Below are 24,139 nucleotides of genomic sequence, written 5' to 3'. Positions count from 1 at the left end.
TCTATTTAAATATGGAATAACTGTGATATTTTCAAAAAGTCATTTTAGTGTAAATCCAATCAGGCAAATAGAAATTTGCTTAGACTGCAGGTTTGTTGCGGTGGGGGTATATTTCGTCATAAACTCTTTTGCCACTTAAGAATCTTCAATAGTAAAGTGGCAACTAAAACGCGACTCCAGCGACCCAATTCTGGCGGCGCTCTAGAACTACCCGAAGGCCTTTTCCGGTATTACGCGTGCCGCATCACACAAGTAGTTTTCCCGCGCCCCTATTCAAACGCTTGTAGGCGAAGAAAAAGAAAGTGAGTTGACGACCGAGGCTAGGTCGACCCGATCGACTTCGACAGCTGTTTTACTGTCTCTCTCCCTCTCTCTCTCTGTCTTTGGATGTGTAGGGTTGGCGAGGGTTGTAAAATTGCTGAAAGTGAAAGGGACGTGGCTGGCGCTACGTTCCTAGTTTTTGGCCTCTTGATGCTAACACTGGGTCGGCTACTCGAGATCAAACAACAGCGTGTGTTTAGTACAAAATTGGGTCCACAGTCACATCTATACTTATTTAATACGCAAGCAGGATTTTTGTGACAATTATTCCTCCGAAACTACTGAACCGATTGAAATGTTTTTGGTGTCATTGGAAAGAGCGTAACGTGAAGTTGTGCAGGAAACTTTCTTTTTAGGTAAATAATTAGAGAGTGAGGCCCTGGGACCCTTTAAAGTTTCGTATTTCTCCATAAGATTAACACGGGAAACAAACATTGTTTTGAAACTCCAGCTGTTGTCAGGAATTAAATATTAATAATTAGTTGCTCCCCATGGAAGCATGAGAGTTCTGTAGAGTTTGTAGCCTACACCTTATTGTCTACAAATTGGCTAAATAACTTAGGTACAGTACATTATAAAAGCTGACAAACTTTTTATTTTGACTTAAATTGTAAGCTTACCATTTCCCGTCCATGGGCAGTTTGATAGTTAAGAAATAACCCTTTAAACTGGAATAGGACTGTTATGTAAATTGTGAGTATTTCCATTAGTTAATAATCTTTTAGTTGACTCTTTTAAAATCATCGGAAATTATGACTGTTATTAGTTTTTTAACAAGTCATTTGTTTATATGTAACTCCTGTACTTCTTTGCAATTGCTCGATTTCGAGCAACATGTACACTAGTTAAGCTATAATTTTATACAATAGCTAAGATATTCCACATTCCAACCAAATATCTGGCCGAAAGTAGTTTTTGATTGCATTTTAATTGAATAATTTGTAACGAATCGAATTAAACCACGAATCGGACATACCATGATCCGTATGTCAAAATGTATGTTTTAATAGGTGAGGAATCCGATTATGGTATTTTTAAACTTTCGAAAATGTATGGTTTAGGCTGTAGAGATAAAATTACGGTGAAAATAAAATATATAATTTAAACGATTTTTTGTGTTGAAATTCTAAAATAAAATTCTTAACTCCTACCCCAAAATATACCGATTCATAATGTTTATTACAACTATGATCGATGATGTAGCCATAAGGTCGATACAAATTCTTATATTTCGCGCGACGAATATGAAAATATATAGATTTTTATTAAGGAACGGATTGTACAAATATATTGATCCGTATGTCGAAATGTATGTTTTAGTAGGTGAGGAATACGATTTTGGTATTTTCAAAGTTTCGAAAATGTATGGTTTAAGCTGTAGAGAGAAAATTACGGAGAAAATCAAATATTGATTTTAAAAGATTTTTTTGTGTTGAAATTCAAATATAAAATTCTTAACTCCTACCCCAAAGTACTCGTATTCCGATTCATAATGTTTATTACAACTATGATCGAAAATGTAGCCATAAGGTCGATACAAATTCTTATATTTCGCGCGACGATAATGACAATATATAGGTTTTTATTAAGGAACGGATTGTACAAATATATTGATCCGTATGTCAAAATGTATGTTTTAATAGGTGAGGAATCCGATTATGGTATTTTTAAACTTTCGAAAATGTATGGTTTAAGCTGTAGAGAGAAAATTACGGAGAAAATGAAATATTGATTTTAAAAGATTTTTTGTGTCGAAATTCAAATATAAAATTCTTAACTCCTACCCCAAAATATGCCGATTCATAATGTTTATTACAACTATGATCGATAATGTAGCCATAAGGTCAATACAAATTCTTATATTTCGCGCGACGATTATGAAAATATATAGGTTTTTATTAAGGAACGGATTGTACAAATATATTGATCCGTATGTCGAAATGTATGTTTTAGTAGGTGAGGAATACGATTTTGGTATTTTCAAAGTTTCGAAAATGTATGGTTTAAGCTGTAGAGAGAAAATTACGGAGAAAATCAAATATTGATTTTAAAAGATTTTTTGCGTTGAAATTCAAATATAAAATTCTTAACTCCTACCCCAAAATATGCCGATTCATAATGTTTATTACAACTAACTATGATCGAAATTTAAACTGTGTCTATTTAAACTGTGCGTGACACAATGATGATAATATCTTACTTTTGTCATTTTTGGCTAAGCCACTACGGATGATTATTGTCATGATTGTAATACTCTGTTTATTTCTTATGTACTGTACTGTAAAATATTTATGGCTGCTTCACCGCAGGTGAAGCCTTGGGTTGTATTTACTATGCCATTAGATAAGCTAATACGATAAAAATCAATGGCAGCGTTATTAAGAAATGTAAGCATTTCAAGTTGATCGAATAGTGGAACTAATTATGTGGAATGTTTGCTGAATAGCATTAGACACTGTGACGTTTGACTTATTTCCAAAGTCAACGAACACTGATAACCAGTGCAAATTTTAATCCAATATACCATGTGGTCCTATTGTGGTTTAATGTCAAATGCTCTTTCATTTTCAAGATGAGCTCGCTCGCATCAATCAAACACGTCCTGGTTGATGTTCGTTTACTACGCTCAATCCGGATATTGTGGCTACACAAATACCAATAAAAATAATCAATTATAATCAGCTATTCGCTTAGTTAATTTTGAAATATTTAAATTGTTCAGATCAGACAAATTGACAACAAAAATTGCGTTGTAAAAAGTCACTATGAGATATTGCTGATGAAGGTATGCGAAGGGGTGGCAAGGTCATCCAACGCGGCTTCTCTTTCATCTACGCAGTTCTAGGCTTCTCTGGACTTCCCCAATACTTTCGTTCTCACGCCGATGAAGGACAGGTCAGGTTGATTGGAAATGGAAAGAAGTTGTAAAAGGTGCTTGTCATATTTATGATAGTCTCTATTCATTTAGGGCTTATAAGGGTGTTGTTAAGTTAGGGAAAGCAGATGCGGTGGCGTTCTTTTGAAGATATTGACCGCCCTAGTGGCGAGTCCTGCACCCGTGGACTTTCCCCAAGACTACGGTTCTCACAGTGATGTACGTCCAGAGAATTGTAAATTAAAACTGATTTATATAAGTTCCTCGTTATTTTTACGATAGTACCTTACCTATTCGGTGAAGGTTTTTAGGGGTGTTCTTAAGTAAGAGAATAGGGATGACAGACACGGTGGCGTTCTTGAGAAGTGGTAGGTCCCGCTCCCGTAAACTTAAATATTTGAAGGGTTTGGTATTTTTTTTGTTTGGAGCAAATATATGCATTTGTCAATTAAATAAGGCAAGGACTATACAGATCTTAGCATACACAGCATATACAGCATATACAGACATTATTTTCTTCCGCGTTCTCTTCCCATTGCGATTACTTATATAGTTAAGTCTTTTTTGTTTTACTTGCGATATCAGTAATGCTCCATATTTATTATGTTGCCAATTTATTGTTAATTTGTATTTTTCAAGTTTCTATGTTAGTTTTACCTGATATTCTCACAGCAATGGCCTTTTCGAACAGAAACAAGTAATATTGGCACGGGCTTGGAAATATGTTTCAAATCAGGCGAAAGTACTTGGAATCACACGATTAGCCGACATTTATGTTATAGAAAGGATTTCATGTGTTCTAAATAACAATCTCTCTAGACATCGCCAGAAGTTATTTTACCATCCATACGATTCGGGCAACTTTGTCTAGTGATCCTTTAAGCTCGTGATACCCAACATCTGATGACCGTTATTAAGTCACTGGTATCGCGGTTGGTTAGTAAGTATTCCTTTGGTTAGTAATACATTATAAAACCCAAATACATTAAATAATCAATGCTCAATAGCATTCATAGGAATGCCCTTTTCCTTTGTATTGTATTTTGTAATTTGTTACTCTAGTATAGACTAGTTGTTTCCAGTTAATATTAACTATACAGTACCTATTTAAAAATCATTAAAAAAATTTAATTACCTAAGTTAAATTATTTAAAAAAATTATTAAAAAAAATTATTAAATTATTAATTATTTAAGTTTAAAAATTTAACTTCTCAATACAAAAAAAGGAAGAATTTTAAGCGCTTAACTTTTAACTAACCGTAAATAAAAATCTTAAGCTCGATACTGTTTTAATAAAGGTTTTAACAGAGTAGGCTTAGAATACTGACTGACAGACCAGTTAAAATGTTTATCTTACTTTTAAAATGTTAAATAAGAAACTCTTCACATACCATGTCTTTTTGTAAACACTCTAACGTCTTCAGCCAAATGACCTTGGTTTCGTTGTTCTTTAACCATTATTTTTAGATCATCAAAAGCGCGGCATCTTGAAATTGTTACGTACAATTTCCCATGCTGTAAGCAGGGGATGCAGCTCTAGCAGATAAAGACCAACTTTTCGAGGACGAATTTTAGAAGAACACTCGTTTTCCAGCTGAACTTCAAGTAATAATTTCAAGACTTCATCATTCATAACTTTCGCCATTAATCTGGTTCTATTAACCAGTCCTTTTTTTGGATTTAATTTTCTTAGTAAAATTACAATTACACCTTTTTTGACATAACTTGCGAGGAGGTAAACCCTTATCGAGGAGGAAAATATGTCATTCTGAACAGTGTACAGACAAAACTCTAATTTTATTTGCAGATATTTTATATACAGCACCATTTGATTAACTGTATTTTTTCACTTCTATAACAGATTTCGTTTCTCATGACGCTTGATGAACGACTTATACACCTAATAACAACTTACTTAAATAGGCAATCCTAACGAACTACTGTTGCAGTAAACTTAACTGTTACACATGTTTGAAATTTACAACATCTTGCATAATTACAATACTTTGTGCCTGTTGGCTACTATGAATCGTTTGGATTAATTAAAGATATTAAACTTTTTTGATATAGGCCTACACAAGGTAAATTGACCTCCATGTTACCCAAAATTATACACAGGCCCTATATATATACTAGTGTACATGTTGCTCAAATTCAAGCAATTGCAAAGTATTACAGGGGTTATTTCAAAACCAATAACAGTCATATTTAAAAAAGTTTAACTCAAAGTTTAAAAAGAGTTTAAAAAGAGTCAACTCAAATATTACCATTGTGTAACTCAGACCCTGATTACCTAAATCCCTGATCTTCGTTATTGATAAACCTTAAGCATTCCGGCTGGTTTTCTCCTTCTCAAAATGCCTCGCTGTACAGGCAACAAATGTCATTGATAGAGGGTCAAATTGAGAACGAAAAGTCTTTTAGGGGTAGTGTTAGCTCGCATTCGTAACCTAATAGTTGAGATTGTCCAGGGTCAGGTGCTGACGTGTACGCCTCCTTTCTATGTTTCGTTGTTGTCGCGTCGGAGGCATTTAAAAGAAAAACAACAAATAAACAAATTATAGCTACACAAAACAACGATAAATGCACAAATTTAAGTTACAATCATGCTAACACGATCTGTCATAGCGACACAAAGCAACGATAAATATATAAATTCAAGATACAACCATACTAACACGGTCCGTTTTCGTTTTGGGGGTTATGTTTACACAAACTCAAATAGTAAATAAATTTACTCAATGCGTTTCATTGAATCGAAAAATAAATAACAGTAATTAAATTATACAGCTGATCAAAATGTAAACAATTATGTTCTTCATAAGGATAACATGGGAACTTTCAAAGCCACTGGGGCAGAACCCAAGGGACTTTGTAAAAAATGTAAGGCCAGTTGGCAAATCTACGCGACACGCTCTTTCCAATGAGATGTCAATGGATAAAATCGGTTAAGAAATGGCGGAGGAGTTCAACCGACAAAGTTTCATGTAGCGTATTAATTATATATATATACACCATATTACCACACTACAAATGTAATTCTACAATATACGGTACGTAGTTTTATCCAAACAAACGATCAAAACCCCCTAATGATATTGTTATTTGATTCAATAGTCAATGCACATAAGCGAGTCTTATCTTTCAAAGCAGATTAAATAATACAAAGGCAGAGGAATGCGCGAGAACGAGGTCACGTCACGGTTGCTATAGAAACGACGAAACTATCCATTAGAATTGCGCGCCAACGTCAACTAAACTCCAGACTGTGTAAACACGCCGAGTGTGTAGTGTTCGACGGAGCTAGGCTACTTTCAGTTGGCAAGACTGGCTTCTAGCCTCGAGCGACGTGGTTCAACCACGAGAAGCGCCTCAAACTCCTGGGTAATCCCCGGTTAGCTCCTCCCACTCTGCCCCCTATCCCCACCTAAAAGACGAGCAAGTGGTAAGTCGGTCGGGTCGATTGACGACAAGTAGGTTTCTCGTATATAATAATTTAGTTTTACAGGCCGGTCAACTGGAATGACGATGAAATAACTTGTCGACGTACTGGTTTTCAGTATTTATCTATTTAATTAAAAAAGACGGTCTAGTGGCCAGACGACCAAGTATCTTGTCGGTCTACTGGTAGGCTCCCAACATAACCCTCCTCAATCTACATAAAGCGTCACAAACATCTTTTTGGAGTAAATAAATAAACACCAGTTCATTGTACTGACCAGCTGTTTCATTATCTAAATGAAATTAAATCATCTAAAAATTAGAAGCATCCCAGGCGTAGCCCTTTGGAAATCAGCCTGTGGCGCAGAGCCCTTAGGAAATTCGTCCATATAAATACTTTTCGGCAAATCTACATACTCTAAGCTTCATTTTGATGTGCTATATGCCTATATTTTTATTTAGTAAATGGCCTTAACCGTTTACATAAAATTTGATTCTATCACTTTAATAATATAATAGATTACAGATTATATTTAGTTTACAATAATACACTTATGTCTTCGAGTTAGTTTTCATTCAAAAACAATTAATAGTTTATTTACAATAACATCAAATCATAAGCCATGATAACGCCATGTATAAGCCTGAAATGTAACGTTTTGCCATCTTTGAATGCATATGTAAAATGGAGTTTTCCGTTAATAAATAAATAAATCATCTGTCTTACAAATCAGATGTAAAAAGAGAAAAATAAAAACTTAAAGATATGTTTTTAAAAAAATTGTAATTATTGTCTAAGTGTATAACGGCCAAATAGTAGAATAAGATATTTAGCATAGGGACGAAAGTTGTTCTGAAAAGCTGGTGTACCAGGAAAACGCTTAATAAAGACATTTTTATTTATTTATTTAAATAAAAACATTAGTTATATCCAGTCTCTTGGCTTAGCCACACTCCCACGGAACATAAGTTCAACATTGGCTTGGACAATTTACTCCCAGGTTGTAAAGTAAGCTTAAGCACTTTCTTGTTATTTTTTCGTGATTATTACAGTTGCACATTTTACTTTGTCACGGCTGATGTGAAGTTCAAAAATCATTCCCATCTTCTATTTCCCACGAGGTGGCATTTTCTTCCAAACGTCCAAACCCCAGTTCATAGTTAAAACTCTTATTTTTAAAAGTAGTGTCATGTATCTTCAATCCTCTAGTTTAAGACTCAATTTTTGCGTGGAAATCCAAAAAGTGGCCTGGAGTAATTTGTGTTGTCTGTTACACATGATTCACTGGATGATGGTTGTACAAGTGGTCTTGAGTTTATAACTGCCTCTGACTCCATGACAACAGTTTCCAATTGCGTGTTGTTTATTCCAAAGTCTATTCCAAATGTAGTTTCAACAATGTTGTTTATGGAGGCATCAGTTAGGACATCTACTTATTATTTTCCATTCTCTTCATTCAGTTCTCGAGGGTTATATTTCCATTCTGACCATTCATTTTCAGGCCTACCATTTTCCATTTTGACCTTCTCCTTAAATCCACGTAAAGCTATGGCATTATCGTTCTGATAGGGACAGTTTTGCCTGAAATCTCTATGCTCCGCAAGTTCCTTACATTCAAATCTTGTACTATCTGAGAGTCAGACGTTTCAAAGTATTTCTTCTTTTCCAAAATGTTAGTGGGCTGAATTGTAGTGAGAAAGGAGGATGAATAAACGTTGTCCATTTTATCATGGAAGTTTTCTCTACCACTTAAAATCCAACCAACTTTGGAAACAATCAGGTAAAGGCCAGGCTTAAACTCCATCCTTTCAAATGTTATTAGATCTAATTAAATCTTCATTCTGATTATCAGCAAAGATCAATGTGGGATAAAGTTTCTTGATTTGACTGACATAAATTGTAGGGCACGCATGAAGTTTTCCGGTAATTTTTGGTACGACGTTTTAGTTAATCTTTAGTAAGTTTCCATCAATTAGTTTAATACCAGCAGTAACAGTAACAGTTTGGGTTTCAATGGTCTTAGCTTCTGTATTACCAAAGGTACTGTATAAAAGACTAGCTGTTTGCCCGTTCTACGTACGGGAATCTTGTAGTAAGTTGAAATCTTTAATTAAATAAATTTTATACTATAAATTGTGGATTAAAATATATTATGTAATTATATACATCATGTATTATATATCTCCTAATATACTTATGACGCACCATTAGCAGTGAATGTGTTAAGACCATTTTCATATTATTTTCATATTGATAATCTCCAGTTAAATTGAACCAATATTGTAGATTTTTATTTTTGGCAAACAATTTTTACCCATCAAATTCTTTTTAGTCCATCAGGGGGTTTTACCCATTAGGCCTAGTTTTTATAGAACAGATTTTATTTCTCAAGAGACGGTCCCTCAAAAGCTCAAATGTAACTCTAATTAAACCTTTTCTATACCGGGTAACAAAGAAAAAGTTATACAGGGTGAGTTTTAAATGTCCCCCCCCCCTACTTTTTTCTACATTTCTTAAAATATCAATCCTAAACCACACCCAAACATTGTTAGATAGTCAGTACCTCATTTTAAGTGGGTACCCATTTTCGGCCGCCATCTTGGATCCGCCATATTGGATGCAACTTTTTTTTTTAAAATGTAAAGGTAGGCATGTGACCCCTTATTTAACATTGTCTTTCAATTCTAAATTCAATGGTGAAAACCGTTTTTTAATATCTGTTTTAGTTTTGAAGTTATTAACAATTTTGTAAGAAAAATTTTTTTGCATGGATTTTTTTACGTTTAATGATATTTATCAAAAACCACTTCAGATATCAACAGCCTACTACCAAATAATATTGTTAAATTGATAGTACTTTACTTTTAGAGAGTTAAAACCTTTGGACGCCATCTTGGATCTGCCATTTTGGATACGAAAAAAGATTTTAACATGAAGATAGGGTTGTGACCCATGATTTTCGACTGTTTTTTATTCTAAATTTAATTATGAAACCCGTTTTTTAATCTATGATGGGATATTTCTCCATTGTTTTTTTGTAAATAAATTGAATATTTAAAAAAGAAAAATTTTCGGACAATAAAACAAATCAACCTATTGAACCTTGATTGTTTGTAGATACCCAAGAAAGAAAATCCTTTGATGAGTTTCTTTTGTATTTTAATTTTATGTAATCTAGTAATAAAAAACTTATTACAGGACAGAAACTTTTTCATGCAATATTTTTAATAATTTCAAATTACAAAACACGGGTGAGAAAATTAACATCTAGTTCAGGAGGTGCTCAAATTGATATCCTCCAACCTCTTGGCAGTGGTAGATCCTGTCTTCAAAGGATCTCCGTACATTTTCTAGCTGTTCCACTGTGATTTTGTTGCACTCTTCTCTTATTCTTATTTCCAACTCTTCAAGGTTGTCAATAGGAGTTTTATAAATTGCCGATTTTAAGTGGCCCCACAAAAAAAAGTCTAAGGGGGTCATATCTGGCGATCTTGCAGGCCACTCTATCGTACCACGCCTCCCAATCCACATTCCCGGAAAGTTCTCTTCAACGCAGGCTCGTACTTGCCTCTGGAAATGGGGCGGAGCTCCATCTTGTTGAAACCTTGAAATGAAATTGAAATCGAGCCATTATTTCCCGTACAATGCAAAGACAGATAATCACATAATCAATAAGCTTGAAACAATAACTAGTATTTCTACTAAAATAGTGGATATTGGCTGACAGGACGTAGTTTTGATCAGTTTGTTTGCAAGTCATGTTGAGTTAGGAAATTAGTAAACTGCTTAAATTTGTAGCTTACAAAAATTGGTACATTTAAAAGGTTTTACTAGCCAGTAATAATATGATAGACACTCTAATCCACACAACCAATATGGAAATTTTACAGGGCTTTTGAAACTTACCTTATTTCTTCTATTTCGAATTCATCTGCATGGGTTTCCACAATTTCTCTAATTTCTGGAACTATGTTTTCTCTCAACATCTGCAGATAGAGTTCCCCAGTTAAATTGTTTCTAAAAAATAAAGGCCCAACAATGTGATTTCCAAATATCCCAGCCCACACATTTAACTTTTGGGGATATTGAGTGTGTGTTTCCCGAAGTATGTGGGGGTTGTTTACATCCCAATACCTGCAGTTGTGTCTATTCACAAACCCACTCACGTGAAAACAGCTTTCATCTGAAAAGCAAATGTTTTTTACTGCGTTTGGACTTGCAGTTATCAATGCTTCCATGGACTCGCAAAACTGGAGTCGTCTGTCCGGGTCGTCTTCATTCAATTCCTGGTGTAGTTGTATTTTGTATGGATGAAACTTATTTGTCTTTAATGTCGTTACAACTTTTCTCTGGGAAACACCAAGTGTCCTAGCTACAGATCTTGTAGACGATTGTGGATACTCTACAAACTCAGATACAATTTCAAACTCTGTGTCCTCATCCATTTTTGGCCTACCTGGGTTTTTGATTCTAGCGACACTACCAGTTGTCCTAAATTTTTGAATAAGTTCTCTTAAGTATTTCCTGCACACTGGCCTGTCCGGATGTAGTTCGTTGAAACACCGTTCTGTTTCATGAAAATTTTCCTGAGATGCACCAAACATAAAAATTATTTCCACCTTGTCTTCCAGGGATCGTGCCATGTTTTAAAATTATACCTTACAATATTCAATAACTCGTAAAAAAATCAAATAAAACCTATTAAACTACTTAAATATACTAAATAAACTATAGCACTCTCGAACTATTAAGAAACTATCAAACTGTAAGAAACTATAAATTATTAAGAAAAAAACTATTAACGATTAAAAAACTATTAACGATTAAAAAACTATTAAAGATTAAAAAACTATTAACGATTAAAAAACTATTATACTCAAGAAAATTGTTAAACTATTAAAATCCTACTAAACTATTAACTGTGCAACTCTTAAACACTGAAAAGACTTTTGTCATTAATCAGCACCACAAGGTAATAAGCAGTGGACTGTTTGTTTATGTTTGTATTTGATTTTTCCATTCCACGCTGCAACAATGACATCAGCTGTCTAAATCAGTTGTATTATGACCATTTATTCAAAGTCCCCTTATATCAATGCTTGAGCACATGGAATGGTTTTTGGATTTCATTAGCTAACCAAGTTATTTTATAATTTTTGTTACGGTACTTTAACTAACCAATATGGCATACAAGAACGCGTCCATTAATTCAAACACAGTAAAAAACCTAAAAGTATAGGCCTACTGATCATTTAAAGTTTACGCTGTTTGTTGTTATCTAATTAATAATAAATAAGTAAATAAAGGTGAAAGTTAATATTACCGTTATTAAAGTTAATATTTTATATTTTAATATCTCGAAAATGATAAAAGACAAAAGAATAAGTTTCATAATTAAATTTAGAATAAAAAACAGTCGAAAATCATGGGTCACAACCCTATCTTCATGTTAAAATCTTTTTTCGTATCCAAATTGGCAGATCCAAGATGGCGGCCAAAGGTTTTAACTCTCTAAAAGTAAAGTACTATCAATTTAACAATATTATTTGGTAGTAGGCTGTTGATATCTGAAGTGGTTTTTGATAAATATCATTAAACGTAAAAAAATCCATGCAAAAAAAAAATTCTTACAAAATTGTTAATAACTTCAAAACTAAAACAGATATTAAAAAACGGTTTTCACCATTGAATTTAGAATTGAAAAACAATGTTAAATAAGGGGTCACATGCCTACCTTTACATTTAAAAAAAAAAAGTTGCATCCAATATGGCGGATCCAAGATGGCGGCCGAAAATGGGTACCCACTTAAAATGAGGTACTGACTATCCAACAATGTTTGGGTGTGGTTTAGGATTGATATTTTAAGAAATGTAGAAAAAAGTAGGGGGGGGGACATTTAAAACTCACCCTGTAGAATATGACTCTTAAATAATAACTTAATTTGAGTTACATATGTAACTCTACTTTTTCCAAAGGAAATTCCCTGATTTCGGCAAAATAAAAGGCAATTTTACAAACTGCAAAGGTATATGTTACAAATGATGAATTGCCCAAACCTGCTTGAGTTCTTTTTGATACTGGAAGCCAGAGGTCGTATATTTCAAAGGGTCTTGCTGTAAAACTTAAACTTGAGTGTAACAATACACAATTATCTATATCAATAAAATTACAGTTTTTTCTGTACATTGCTTAGAATCATGCAGTTTTTGGTCGTTTTTACGTTTCATAGCCTAAGAAAGCCGAAACGAGTCTTATCTCAATTTCTGTCTGTTTGTCCATTCTGTGACTTCGTCTGTAACGCCAAAATGTCATTTTACTCGGCCTACTCCTTGAAAAATAGAGTACAGATCAAGATTCCAATTATTTTTATGTATTCACTGGATTGGCGAGAGTGTCTTTGGCTATTAAAATATGGCCTAACTACTTTTGAAAAAATATAACAAACCATCAAAAACCCAATTTTGTTTGATTTTTGTCAAATTTTCTCCCAATGTTTACTATTACATTTAATGAAATAACGATCAGCTGTTTGGATTAGTTCTCATTTCTAGCTGTCACTGATATGTTTACATTAAATACAAATAACACAACCATTTCCGATCAAGTTTTGTTAGCACATCCAAACCAAGTGAGATTAAAAACGTTGTGCCTTACTTAACCGGTTTAATTAATCGCAAGTGCAACGATTGTTCTTGAGTTTTTATAACCGGGGAAAATACTGTGAATCAGTGCTGGGGAACTTAAAAATTTTTTTAATCATCGTCACCAATAGTTTACAAAAAAGGTTTCAACTCATTGACAGCGCTTCAAAGACAGTTGTGTAAAGTGCAAAGTATAAAATCAACTGCAGTGGGTGATCGTGGATGTTGCTGCGATCTTGGAAGATCTTTCTAATTTCACAGTGATCGTAACATATGTTTAACTTACAGATGTAGCTAAAATCGCAACTCGCTTTTCCAATGTGTCACTTTCGGTTTCTACTTACTTACATTTTGACAACGACATCGGTACTTTTTCTACTTAGGAAGTAAAACTACAAACGTCCAAAACCCCAGATTTTTGCGTTTTTTGTCACATTTCCTCTGAATGTTTGCTAGATATGTGTACCGATTATAGTTTAGAGATTACGTAATCTTTTAAATAAGAAATATTTGTTTGGATAAAGGTGGTTTCTTCAAACTGTCATTAATATGTTAACATTAAAAGTTGCTTACAAATAAATGGGAAATAACTATAATTTTTGAAAACTTAAAAAATTTAAAACCAAGGGAGATTAATAGCTTCGGTACTGCACCACCGATCAGTAGAAAAAGTACCGATGTCGTTGTCAAAATGTAAGTAAGTAGAAACCGAAAGTGACACATTGGAAAAGCGAGTTGCGATTTTAGCTACATCTGTAAGTTAAACATATGTTACGATCACTGTGAAATTAGAAAGATCTTCCAAGATCGCAGCAACATCCACGATCACCCACTGCAGTTGATTTTATACTTTGCACTTTACACAACTGTCTTTGAAGCGCTGTCAATGAGTTGAAACCTTTTTTGTAAACTATTGGTGACGATGATTAAAAAAATTTTTAAGTTCCCCAGCACTGATTCACAGTATTTTCCCCGGTTATAAAAACTCAAGAACAATCGTTGCACTTGCGATTAATTAAACCGGTTAAGTAAGGCACAACGTTTTTAATCTCACTTGGTTTGGATGTGCTAACAAAACTTGATCGGAAATGGTTGTGTTATTTGTATTTAATGTAAACATATCAGTGACAGCTAGAAATGAGAACTAATCCAAACAGCTGATCGTTATTTCATTAAATGTAATAGTAAACATTGGGAGAAAATTTGACAAAAATCGAACAAAATTGGGTTTTTGATGGTTTGTTATATTTTTTCAAAAGTAGTTAGGCCATATTTTAATAGCCAAAGACACTCTCGCCAATCCAGTGAATACATAAAAATAATTGGAATCTTGATCTGTACTCTATTTTTCAAGGAGTAGGCCGAGTAAAATGACATTTTGGCGTTACAGACGAAGTCACAGAATGGACAAACAGACAGAAATTGAGATAAGACTCGTTTCGGCTTTCTTAGGCTATGAAACGTAAAAACGACCAAAAACTGCATGATTCTAAGCAATGTACAGAAAAAACTGTAATTTTATTGATATAGATAATTGTGTATTGTTACACTCAAGTTTAAGTTTTACAGCAAGACCCTTTGAAATATACGACCTCTGGCTTCCAGTATCAAAAAGAACTCAAGCAGGTTTGGGCAATTCATCATTTGTAACATATACCTTTGCAGTTTGTAAAATTGCCTTTTATTTTGCCGAAATCAGGGAATTTCCTTTGGAAAAAGTAGAGTTACATATGTAACTCAAATTAAGTTATTATTTAAGAGTCATATTCTATAACTTTTTCTTTGTTACCCGGTATAGAAAAGGTTTAATTAGAGTTACATTTGAGCTTTTGAGGGACCGTCTCTTGAGAAATAAAATCTGTTCTATAAAAACTAGGCCTAATGGGTAAAACCCCCTATGGACTAAAAAGAATTTGATGGGTAAAAATTGTTTGCCAAAAATAAAAATCTACAATATTGGTTCAATTTAACTGGAGATTATCAATATGAAAATAATATGAAAATGGTCTTAACACATTCACTGCTAATGGTGCGTCATAAGTATATTAGCAGATATATAATACATGATGTATATAATTACATAATATATTTTAATCCACAATTTATAGTATAAAATGTATTTAATTAAAGATATATTGTCACTCAATTAACATGATCATGTTAATGTTTATGTTTTTTAGCCATTTATAAAAGTATTACATATCATTAGCAGTGAATGTGTTAATATGAAAAGATCGCTATAGCTAATCACAGACGCAATCACAGCGCTGCATTAAAAAAAATTATGTAAAATTTGCCACTTTTAATAACAAATTTAATAAATTATGTAAAGTTTTAAGGTCTAATGCTTGGCAGTAGAAAAACAGTAGCATATTAGGCTTACTAACCATTTTTAATGTGTAACTATCACATGTGTACTTACGACTATAATCTGTTATCGCAGGTGTGATAAAATCGTGAACATCTCCGATGATCGCGGACGACATAGTTTTTAGCCGCAATAGTAAAAAAATTGTGGACAATTCCCGCGGTTACAGTGTCATCAAGAACATATCATCGCACAAACATAGCTAAATTTTGAACATCTACCACGGCCACAATATCATCATCGGCTTCATTATCGTCTCCTGGATTTGCAGAACCATAGTCATAATCTCCCGCGGTTATGGAGACATCACCATCGTCACCTGCCATACCAAAGTCATCTGCAATAGCTTAGACGTAATCTTCGTCACTTACAAGACCACAAAATTGCTGACGGTTGATACAAATTCCGTCCCTAAAAAAACCCAATTTAGTCCGGCAGAATTGATCCAAACCTGGTTTTGTCCTATTAAGTTTTTTTTATTGTTGATATGTGATATCTAGGGTTAGTAGACCCTAAAACCACCGGGTACTTTTTTGGTACCCTTGGGCAACAGCCGCCATCTTGGAAAATGGCGGGAAACGTAAATTACAGTGTAATCTTATACTTAAACCAATGTAACTAAAAAACTAATTAAGCTAGAGCAATGCAAGTTACTTTCAAACGTTTATGGTTAAATTCACTACTCAAAAATACCATATATTAAATACATATAATTTGTTTCAAGGTCAGTATTACTTTTCAAAGTTCACAATTTATAAAAACATAATGACATATTTCTTTTTATTTCAATTTTGCACCTTAATTACTCAAAATATGACTATAATATGCATGATAAAGATTGTAGACCTTTAAATTTGGCATCGAATACATCTATTGGATGCTTTGTTAGATCAAGGATAACTTCAGAACATAGCGTTAGAAAATAAATTATTTATTGATTTTCAATGAAAAATAAGGATATTTTATATGTTCAATAAAATTGTAACATCTTTGCTGAGACCATCCGGTACTTCTCCCTGGCTGTTTTTGGTATTAAAATGTTTGTAAAATTACTAAATTTCATTTGAACTATTACCTATTTATATTTAAGGACTTTAAGGCCGATCTATTCATCTCCACTCCAAAGAAACGTTATTTTTTCAAAAAGGAAAGTTTAAATTTAGATCAACCCATTGATTTATTATTATTAGATGTTGTATGTATTGCAATAAAAACACTCAGTAAACAACTGGCTTCCATTTGACATCAAGATCACTGATACTGAACGAGTTGGAGGTGAATTACAAGACTTCAACCAAAAAAGATTTTAATGTTTGTATAATTTTCTTTGAATAAAAGATTGTTACTTCGAGTACTGATTGTGGGATTTTATATTTTTTCGATAATAATATACTCAGGAAACTACTGGCTTTCATTTGAGGCATTGGTCATTCAAATCCATCGGGTTTGAGGAGATTTATAGAACTTTAACCAACTAACATTTGAGTTTTTCCATGATTTCTCTTCAATAAAAGGTATTACTTCTGGTTATAATTACGTTACATGAAAGGTTATATACTAGAAATAGTCAGTGAGTTACTGGCTTTAATTTAAGCCATTGACTATTCAAATCGGTTGAGTTCAATACAAGTTGTGGACCCCCACACAAAGAAAAAATAGATTTTTTACAATTTATCTTTAGTTAATGATTGTGTCTTCAGTTATTTTTACGTGATATTGTATGTTTTGCTATGAGTATACTCAGTGAATTAATGTGGTTCTTTAGAGCTATTATTTATTGAAATCTGACGTTTTTGGGGCGAGTTATAAGCTTAAACGTAGAATAAAACTTGTTTTTTCTTAACTTTCTTCTGTATTTAAAGATATATTTCTCAGCTGCTATGTATACTATGTTTTTCGTTCCGGTCTAAAAACACTATGTCAACTTAGAACTTTCATTTGAGACAATTTTCATTCAAATATATAGTGTCTAAGGTGAGTTGTAGACCTCTAACTAGCATTAGGTTTTCAGTTTTTAAGGACTGTCTTTGATTAAAGATCTATAACTCAAGCTCTAAATGAGCTGTGTTATTCATTTTGGCGAAGAAAACCTCAGTAAACTATGGGTAAACTCGGAAATGAACCTAATCTGGTTTATTAATATCAAGTTGTTTTATTGTTGCGCTTCATATACACCAGTGAACAGAATTGAAAAGATGTATAGTTGCGTGAGCTCAGGCTTACCTTGCCCAGTATTTTGCCATTGTTGATATAATTCCTGTTTAAATGGATAAAAACAAACTCAAGACGACAGTGAAGACTACGACAATGTAGGACAATGAGTTAATACCCCCGCTGCAGCAAACCTGCCGACTAAATTTTCCATTTGCCTGGATAGATTTTCAATTAATCTATTAAATTAACATTTATGTTTTAACGAGTACCTAGGTTTACTGCTACAGGGAAACTAATCAAGTGTGTTTTTATTAAAATATTAATAGCTTAGTATAAAATAAATAAATCTGCCAAGTTTGATCAAAATATATCAAAAAACAAGCCAACTACAACATTTTACAATATTCTCCATAAAAATAACATAGAAATTTTTAATGAACAATTTTTTAAATTTTCTCCGTGACCAATAACCGTACAAAAACACTTTGGTAAAAAGGTCTAGAAAAAGTTATACATTTTGTATTTTAAGGGAAAAATTAGAAAACCCCATTATTACCCCATCTAACCACCCCTAAACCCCGTTCCCAGGGTCCGATCATGCTGGTTCGTGGAATCATTCGATTTTATAAAAACTTAACACGTTCAAACCAAATTTTATCAAAATCGGACAAAAATTACTCAAGTCATCGTCTTCGCGGACATCATGGCCTCTGGGGGACATCAAAATGAAAAAGTAAATCGGTCCCGGGCCTAGTACTTACAATGAGACCTACGGTAATAGCTACTTTTCTATAGAGAAATTCGCTAATAGTCACTAAGGTTGCTGAAACGTTATTAACAAGTTTTTACATGTGGCCAATTATTTAAGTTACAATTTTACACAAATAAAATATTTATGCTGCAATACAAAATAATAAAATTCCACTATGTTGAAATCGATTTTTTTTACATATTGTATTTTTCAATCGCAAATACTAACAAGCATAGCCACAATTGCAACGGGAATTCAGCTAACTTAAAGATTGAGTATTATTATTACATGCCATCATAATGATGTAAAGAATGTGTCTTGCCAGTAACTTAAAGAAGCTCAGGTTTAAATTGGCAAAACTTATATTTTGTTTGCTTAGAGGTAACACTAAACACAACAACAAAGAGGTAACAAGGTCGTATAACAATTTTTTTTAATTGGGCAAAAAATGCAATTTTTTAAGATCAAACCCATTTTTTCCGCCGCCATTTTGAAAAATCTTGACTGATATGGCTTATATCTGGTAAATTTATGAGTAGGACATTATGACGAGGATTTATACTAAATTTCATGATATTCGAACTAAAAAAGCATAGTTTATAGCTTAATTACCAAGTTTTAAAATCAAATTATTTTTTTAATATAGGCAATTATTATCTCAAATTCTAGAAGTTTCCCAAAGGTACTTTGTAAGTACCCGCTATTTTCTGCATCTAAATACTACCAAAATTATATATCAACAATAAAAAAGCGTAATAGAATAAAAAAAGGTTCAAGGAAAATTCCCTGTTTGGCTGCCGGACTATTCCCAATTTACAAATCAACAAATTACAAAAAAATTATTTTTTATTGATTTATGATGTATACCTCAAACTTTTTGAAATCCAAATATCAATATGTTAAAAAAGTCCACTACGTTACCGACTGTTTTCATATGAAAACATAAAACATAACATAATTATCACTAAAGATTTAGAGCTTTGATGAGACTTTTTTTATAACTAAAATTACTCTTTTTTTTGGGGGGGGGGGGGTTATAACTAGCTTATTAATCATCCTAAGATTTGAGCGTAAATGAAAGTCGTTGGTTTACCGAGCATTTTGATACCAAAAACCGTAGAAAAGAACTACAGAATATTCTTAGGAAGAGTTATATAAATTATTCTCATTCATTAGATACCCCTCTTTATAGTAGAAAAAAAATAATAAAATTTATTGTTTACGCTTTGTTGTGACATTATCCTTGATCCAACAAAGATCCTATAGGTGCATTGGATTCGCAATTTCAATATCTACAACTTTTGTAACATGTATAATGGCCTTTTTTAAAGAGACTTTAGCACAAAGTTGAAAAAAATGGGGATAGAACATATTTTTTTCCTAAATTATTAATTTTAAAAAGAAGTACTGGGCTTAAAATACACAATATATAATTAAAATATGATATTTTCCTGCATGGAATTTCACTGTGAGTATTTTAAAATAGTTCGCACTGCTGTAGATAGCATGGTATTTTCATAACATAGGTTTAAGTAAAAGCTTACACTGTAAATTACGTTTTCCGCCATTTTCCAAGATGGCGGCTATTGCCCAAGGGTACCAAAAAAGTACCCGGTGGTTTTATGGTCTACATACCCTAAATAACTCAAATCAACAATAAAATAAACTTAATAGAACAAAACCAGGTTAGGGACAAAATCCTCATTTGGCTGCCGGACTAATTTAAATGTTATCTTGGAAGGGCAAAAATATATTAATCCTGTAAATTTCCCCATTTCTCAGAACCCGTTAATCCCTATTTATATGACAAAATCAAATATTCTTCTATATGATGGAATACACGTTTATAACTAATATCAATAACTTCTGACTGGTCATCTTTCTTGAGCACCTATTGAAGTGGAGAAGGCAGGTGCAATCTATTACAATAGATTAAACTCGATAACAAATTATTATAGTTTTTTGACATCCCCATCGGTAGTTGTTCTCCACACATTAAATAATAAACTATTATTTAGTTGCAGTAAAACACAGATCTTAAAAACCACGTGACAGGTAATTTAAATAATTTGTTTTTTAAAATTCATTTAATGATTACAAAAAGTGTTGCTGTAAAGCACCAATATTTGCAAACAACAAAAATAATGCAAATACTGTATTTCTATCATTATGACTATGACACAATGCTTAGACAGCAAATTTTAAGACTGCTTCAATGTGTACTATAATTTATAAGATGCCAAAGCTTAGTTGTTAGTTAGGCCTACTTTTTTCCTTCAAAACTTGTTGCAACTCAGTTTTCAATTTAAATTTGCTGGTTATGGCCTTTTTTGTTTACATTACAATTTCACAAGAATGTACCATGTTTGCAGCTTTAGGAGGCGGGGCGGAGCTGGCCATATCATGTGATTTCAGATTATTTTCAAAAAATGCATCTCTAGGATTTGTCCACGCAAAAATGGGAATCATGCCAGCTTGGGGAGGTATGACAATGGCTATTCAAACCTTGGGTTACAAAACAGCGTTGGATCTGGTATCAACTGCTCGTCTGGTAAGAACACCAGAGGCTCAGAATATCGGACTTTGTGATGCTGTTGTTGACAGTGCTGAAGAAGCCAAAGCATGGTTATCTGAGCGAGTCAAGTGGGATGTTAGTGCCACAAGAGCAATCAAAGCAGTTGCAGCAAATGTCAGAAATAGTCACCTAACAGAAGAACATATTTGGGATTATGAAAAGAAAGTGTTCTCTCCACTGTGGGGTGGTCCAGCAAACCAGCAGGCTTTGCAGAGTAAAGTCAAACACAAGTAGAAGACAGAAGACAGCAGTGATTACTCAACTTTTTTATTATTTCAACACTGTTGAAATAATTTAAATCCTAATATTGTATTTTAATTCGTATTGTTAATTGTTTGCCAATTACGGCTTACACACTGTTTATAAGAGACTAGCTCTTAAGTATGTGATCGTTTTTGGAGCATTTGCCTTAAGAATTGCATTAAGGAAGAAGGCAGGGTGTCCGAAGGGAGTGGCAACCGGGGCGCTTGCCACGGTTGCCGTGGCTGAGGGGGTGCCGCGCAGCTGCTATTTGTATTAACATTGTATCAAAATATCCGAATGTGACTGAGTGAAAACTTAAAAACGTACGTTTACTGCGTTTGGTCGTGACAATAGCTTAAATATCATTGTAAATTGAACAGTTTAGTTCAATTGAAACACATATTTTAATTATAACTAACAGTATAATTGAAGGATTGTTTAGAAAGATTTAGATTATTCCAGACAATATACGACCGTACCGCTTGTCCCTGACCATCACGTTTATGATTTCTATCATAAAAATTTCAAAAATTAAAATATCATCATATTTCAATGTTTTATACACAAAAGAAGCACACCTCTATAAAAACATAACAATTTTTCGGGTCTCAGGTAAGTTTTTTCTGAGTTATACAAACTTAAAAGATTTTATTGGCTTTTTTTCATTTTTATTTTTTCTAGATAGACCAAATATACCTACCAAAAGCTTATTTGTATAATGGCCATAAAAGTAAATTAATTTATAGCAAAATATAGTTATAAAAATAATATTAACTATTGTTAATATTCAGTTTTATGTCCGAGATGGTCGTGACAAAATTTTGTGTTTTCGATCAAAGATGCTCTATTTATAAAAAATCACCAAAGATATTGCGTTACCATGGACATTTTATGAAACTTCAAATGTCAATGAAATAAAAAATATAAAAAAAGTTTCAAAAAACTGAACAAAAAATTTTAAAAGTGCTTTTCCTGAAAACGTACGTTTTTAAATTTTCACTCGACTATTACTGCTGAGTGGGAGGGGGCGCCACGACCAGGTTTGCTCCGGGCGCCGCCAACCCTAGGGACGGCTCTGGAAGAAGGAATAAACTTTACCCCAGGCCCGGGTAAATACCCAAAAACTGGGTATTTATAATTTTTATTAAAGTTAGAGAAGATTGAGATGTTTTTTTGCAATTATTACCCTGAAAGGATAGTAAAATGATGATAAAATGCGTCAAACAAAATTTCATATGGTCACTACTAGCATTTTACTTCTGGGTATAATCGCCATAAATACCCAGGTCTGAGCATGAAGCTTAATCGGCATAAATATCCTGGTCGCATGGTTGCACTGGTCCTGACCACTTATGATTTTTTAATTTCTATGATAGATAGATGAATTCATTTTATTGAAAGTGAAGAAAAAGAATTTGTAAAGTAATAATTATTATTTAGAAAAAAAGACAAATTTAACCTTGTAGTGGCCTATGTGTAAACAACTTAAGAAAATAATTAAAATTCAATATGTAGGATGGCAGGATTTAATAATATTTTCTATTTTTTTATTTTGTTCTAGATCTTTTGTTGGTATCAATGGTGTCAAAATAAAAAAAACTAATTTCATGAACTTGTGATACAAAACATTTGAATCTATAGCACAATAAATCTTTCAACAATTCCTGGATATTTATAAATTCAAATAATTTTGTTTAATTGGTTATAAATCTATAAAATTATAAAAATTGAAAGCCTTTTTTAATAAACTATTTTTTAGTAAGTTAAATTTAACTTATGTTACTCGATTTAAGACACGAAACCCCAGTCTCAATTAAAAACTTAAGGTATTATTTTAAAAAAGTGCTAAATCATTAAAAGGTACTAGCAAAGCTTCAAGTTACTGTAAAAGGTGTTAAAGACTATCCTAATTTATCATGTAATGATAACTATAACATATTTAGGGTAAATATAAATGAATTTCAATCGATTTCATAAATACCCAAAATACCCGGGTATTTATGGATTTTGGGTAATTACCCGGGTAAATACCCAGAGTAATTACCCGGGTAAATACCCAGAGTATTTACCCCGAGTTTTAAATACCCGGGTATTTTACATCACTATCCAGCAGTTAAACAGCACACAAACAACACAATTTTATATTTGACCCCTACAACAGGGGGGTTCTTTGAAATAATACTACTGTTGAAAGGCCTCTTCCTCTTCCTTTCTTAGTTCCTTCTGAAGAAGCTTCCTTGTGACTTGTGAGGTGAAATATCAAATTAATTGTGTTGTAACTTTTTGTGAGCTGTTAACTGCCTGGAACTCTTTTTTTTTTAAATAAGTTAGTTGGCGATCCCCATCTTCTATAATATTTTGTTAAGTCTGTGATAGTGGTTGGTAGTAATGGTGATACTATTCATTTTTAGTTGCACATGGTGAACTAAATTAGCAATGGTTATTGATTTAGTGATGAGATATTTTATTTTTGGTTGTTTAATAAAATAAATTTATCCTGTATAAGATTATCTATTCCAGGTTTTGTGTTATGGTCTGTGAAAAAGCATGCTATTGAAAATATCAGCTAACATTTACCAGTGGGCAAAGCCTGTCCCACGTTTAGTTGAGGCAGGCTACTTCACAAGAGGGTAGAACAGGACAATGAAAATGAAAATCAAAATCTTTATTTTCCGTTTAGCATGTACATGCAATAGGTATCGTGTAATATTACATGCAGTTCATTCATCATAAACATTAATTTCTCTATTATTTTGTGTGTTTTCTC

General features: G+C 32.9%; 1 protein-coding gene across 1 annotated transcript in view; it reads left to right on the top strand.

The window, feature by feature from the left end:
* LOC128983706 (ethylmalonyl-CoA decarboxylase-like) overlaps positions 1-23,882 on the top strand; it is a 30,515-nt gene extending 6,633 nt beyond the window's left edge. Inside the window, exon 3 of the mRNA XM_054403111.1 lies at positions 20,927-23,882. Within this exon, the coding sequence (XP_054259086.1) occupies positions 20,927-21,363 (437 nt within the window). The 3' untranslated portion in view covers positions 21,364-23,882. The remainder of the gene's footprint in view (positions 1-20,926) is intronic.
* Positions 23,883-24,139: the final 257 nt, after the last annotated feature.

Source organism: Macrosteles quadrilineatus, unplaced genomic scaffold, assembly GCF_028750875.1.
Source record: "Macrosteles quadrilineatus isolate MER2022 unplaced genomic scaffold, UCM_ALF_1.0 Scaffold_1__1_contigs__length_201487025, whole genome shotgun sequence".
NCBI lineage: Eukaryota > Metazoa > Arthropoda > Insecta > Hemiptera > Cicadellidae > Macrosteles > Macrosteles quadrilineatus.
This window is presented reverse-complemented; position numbering and strand designations above follow the sequence as displayed.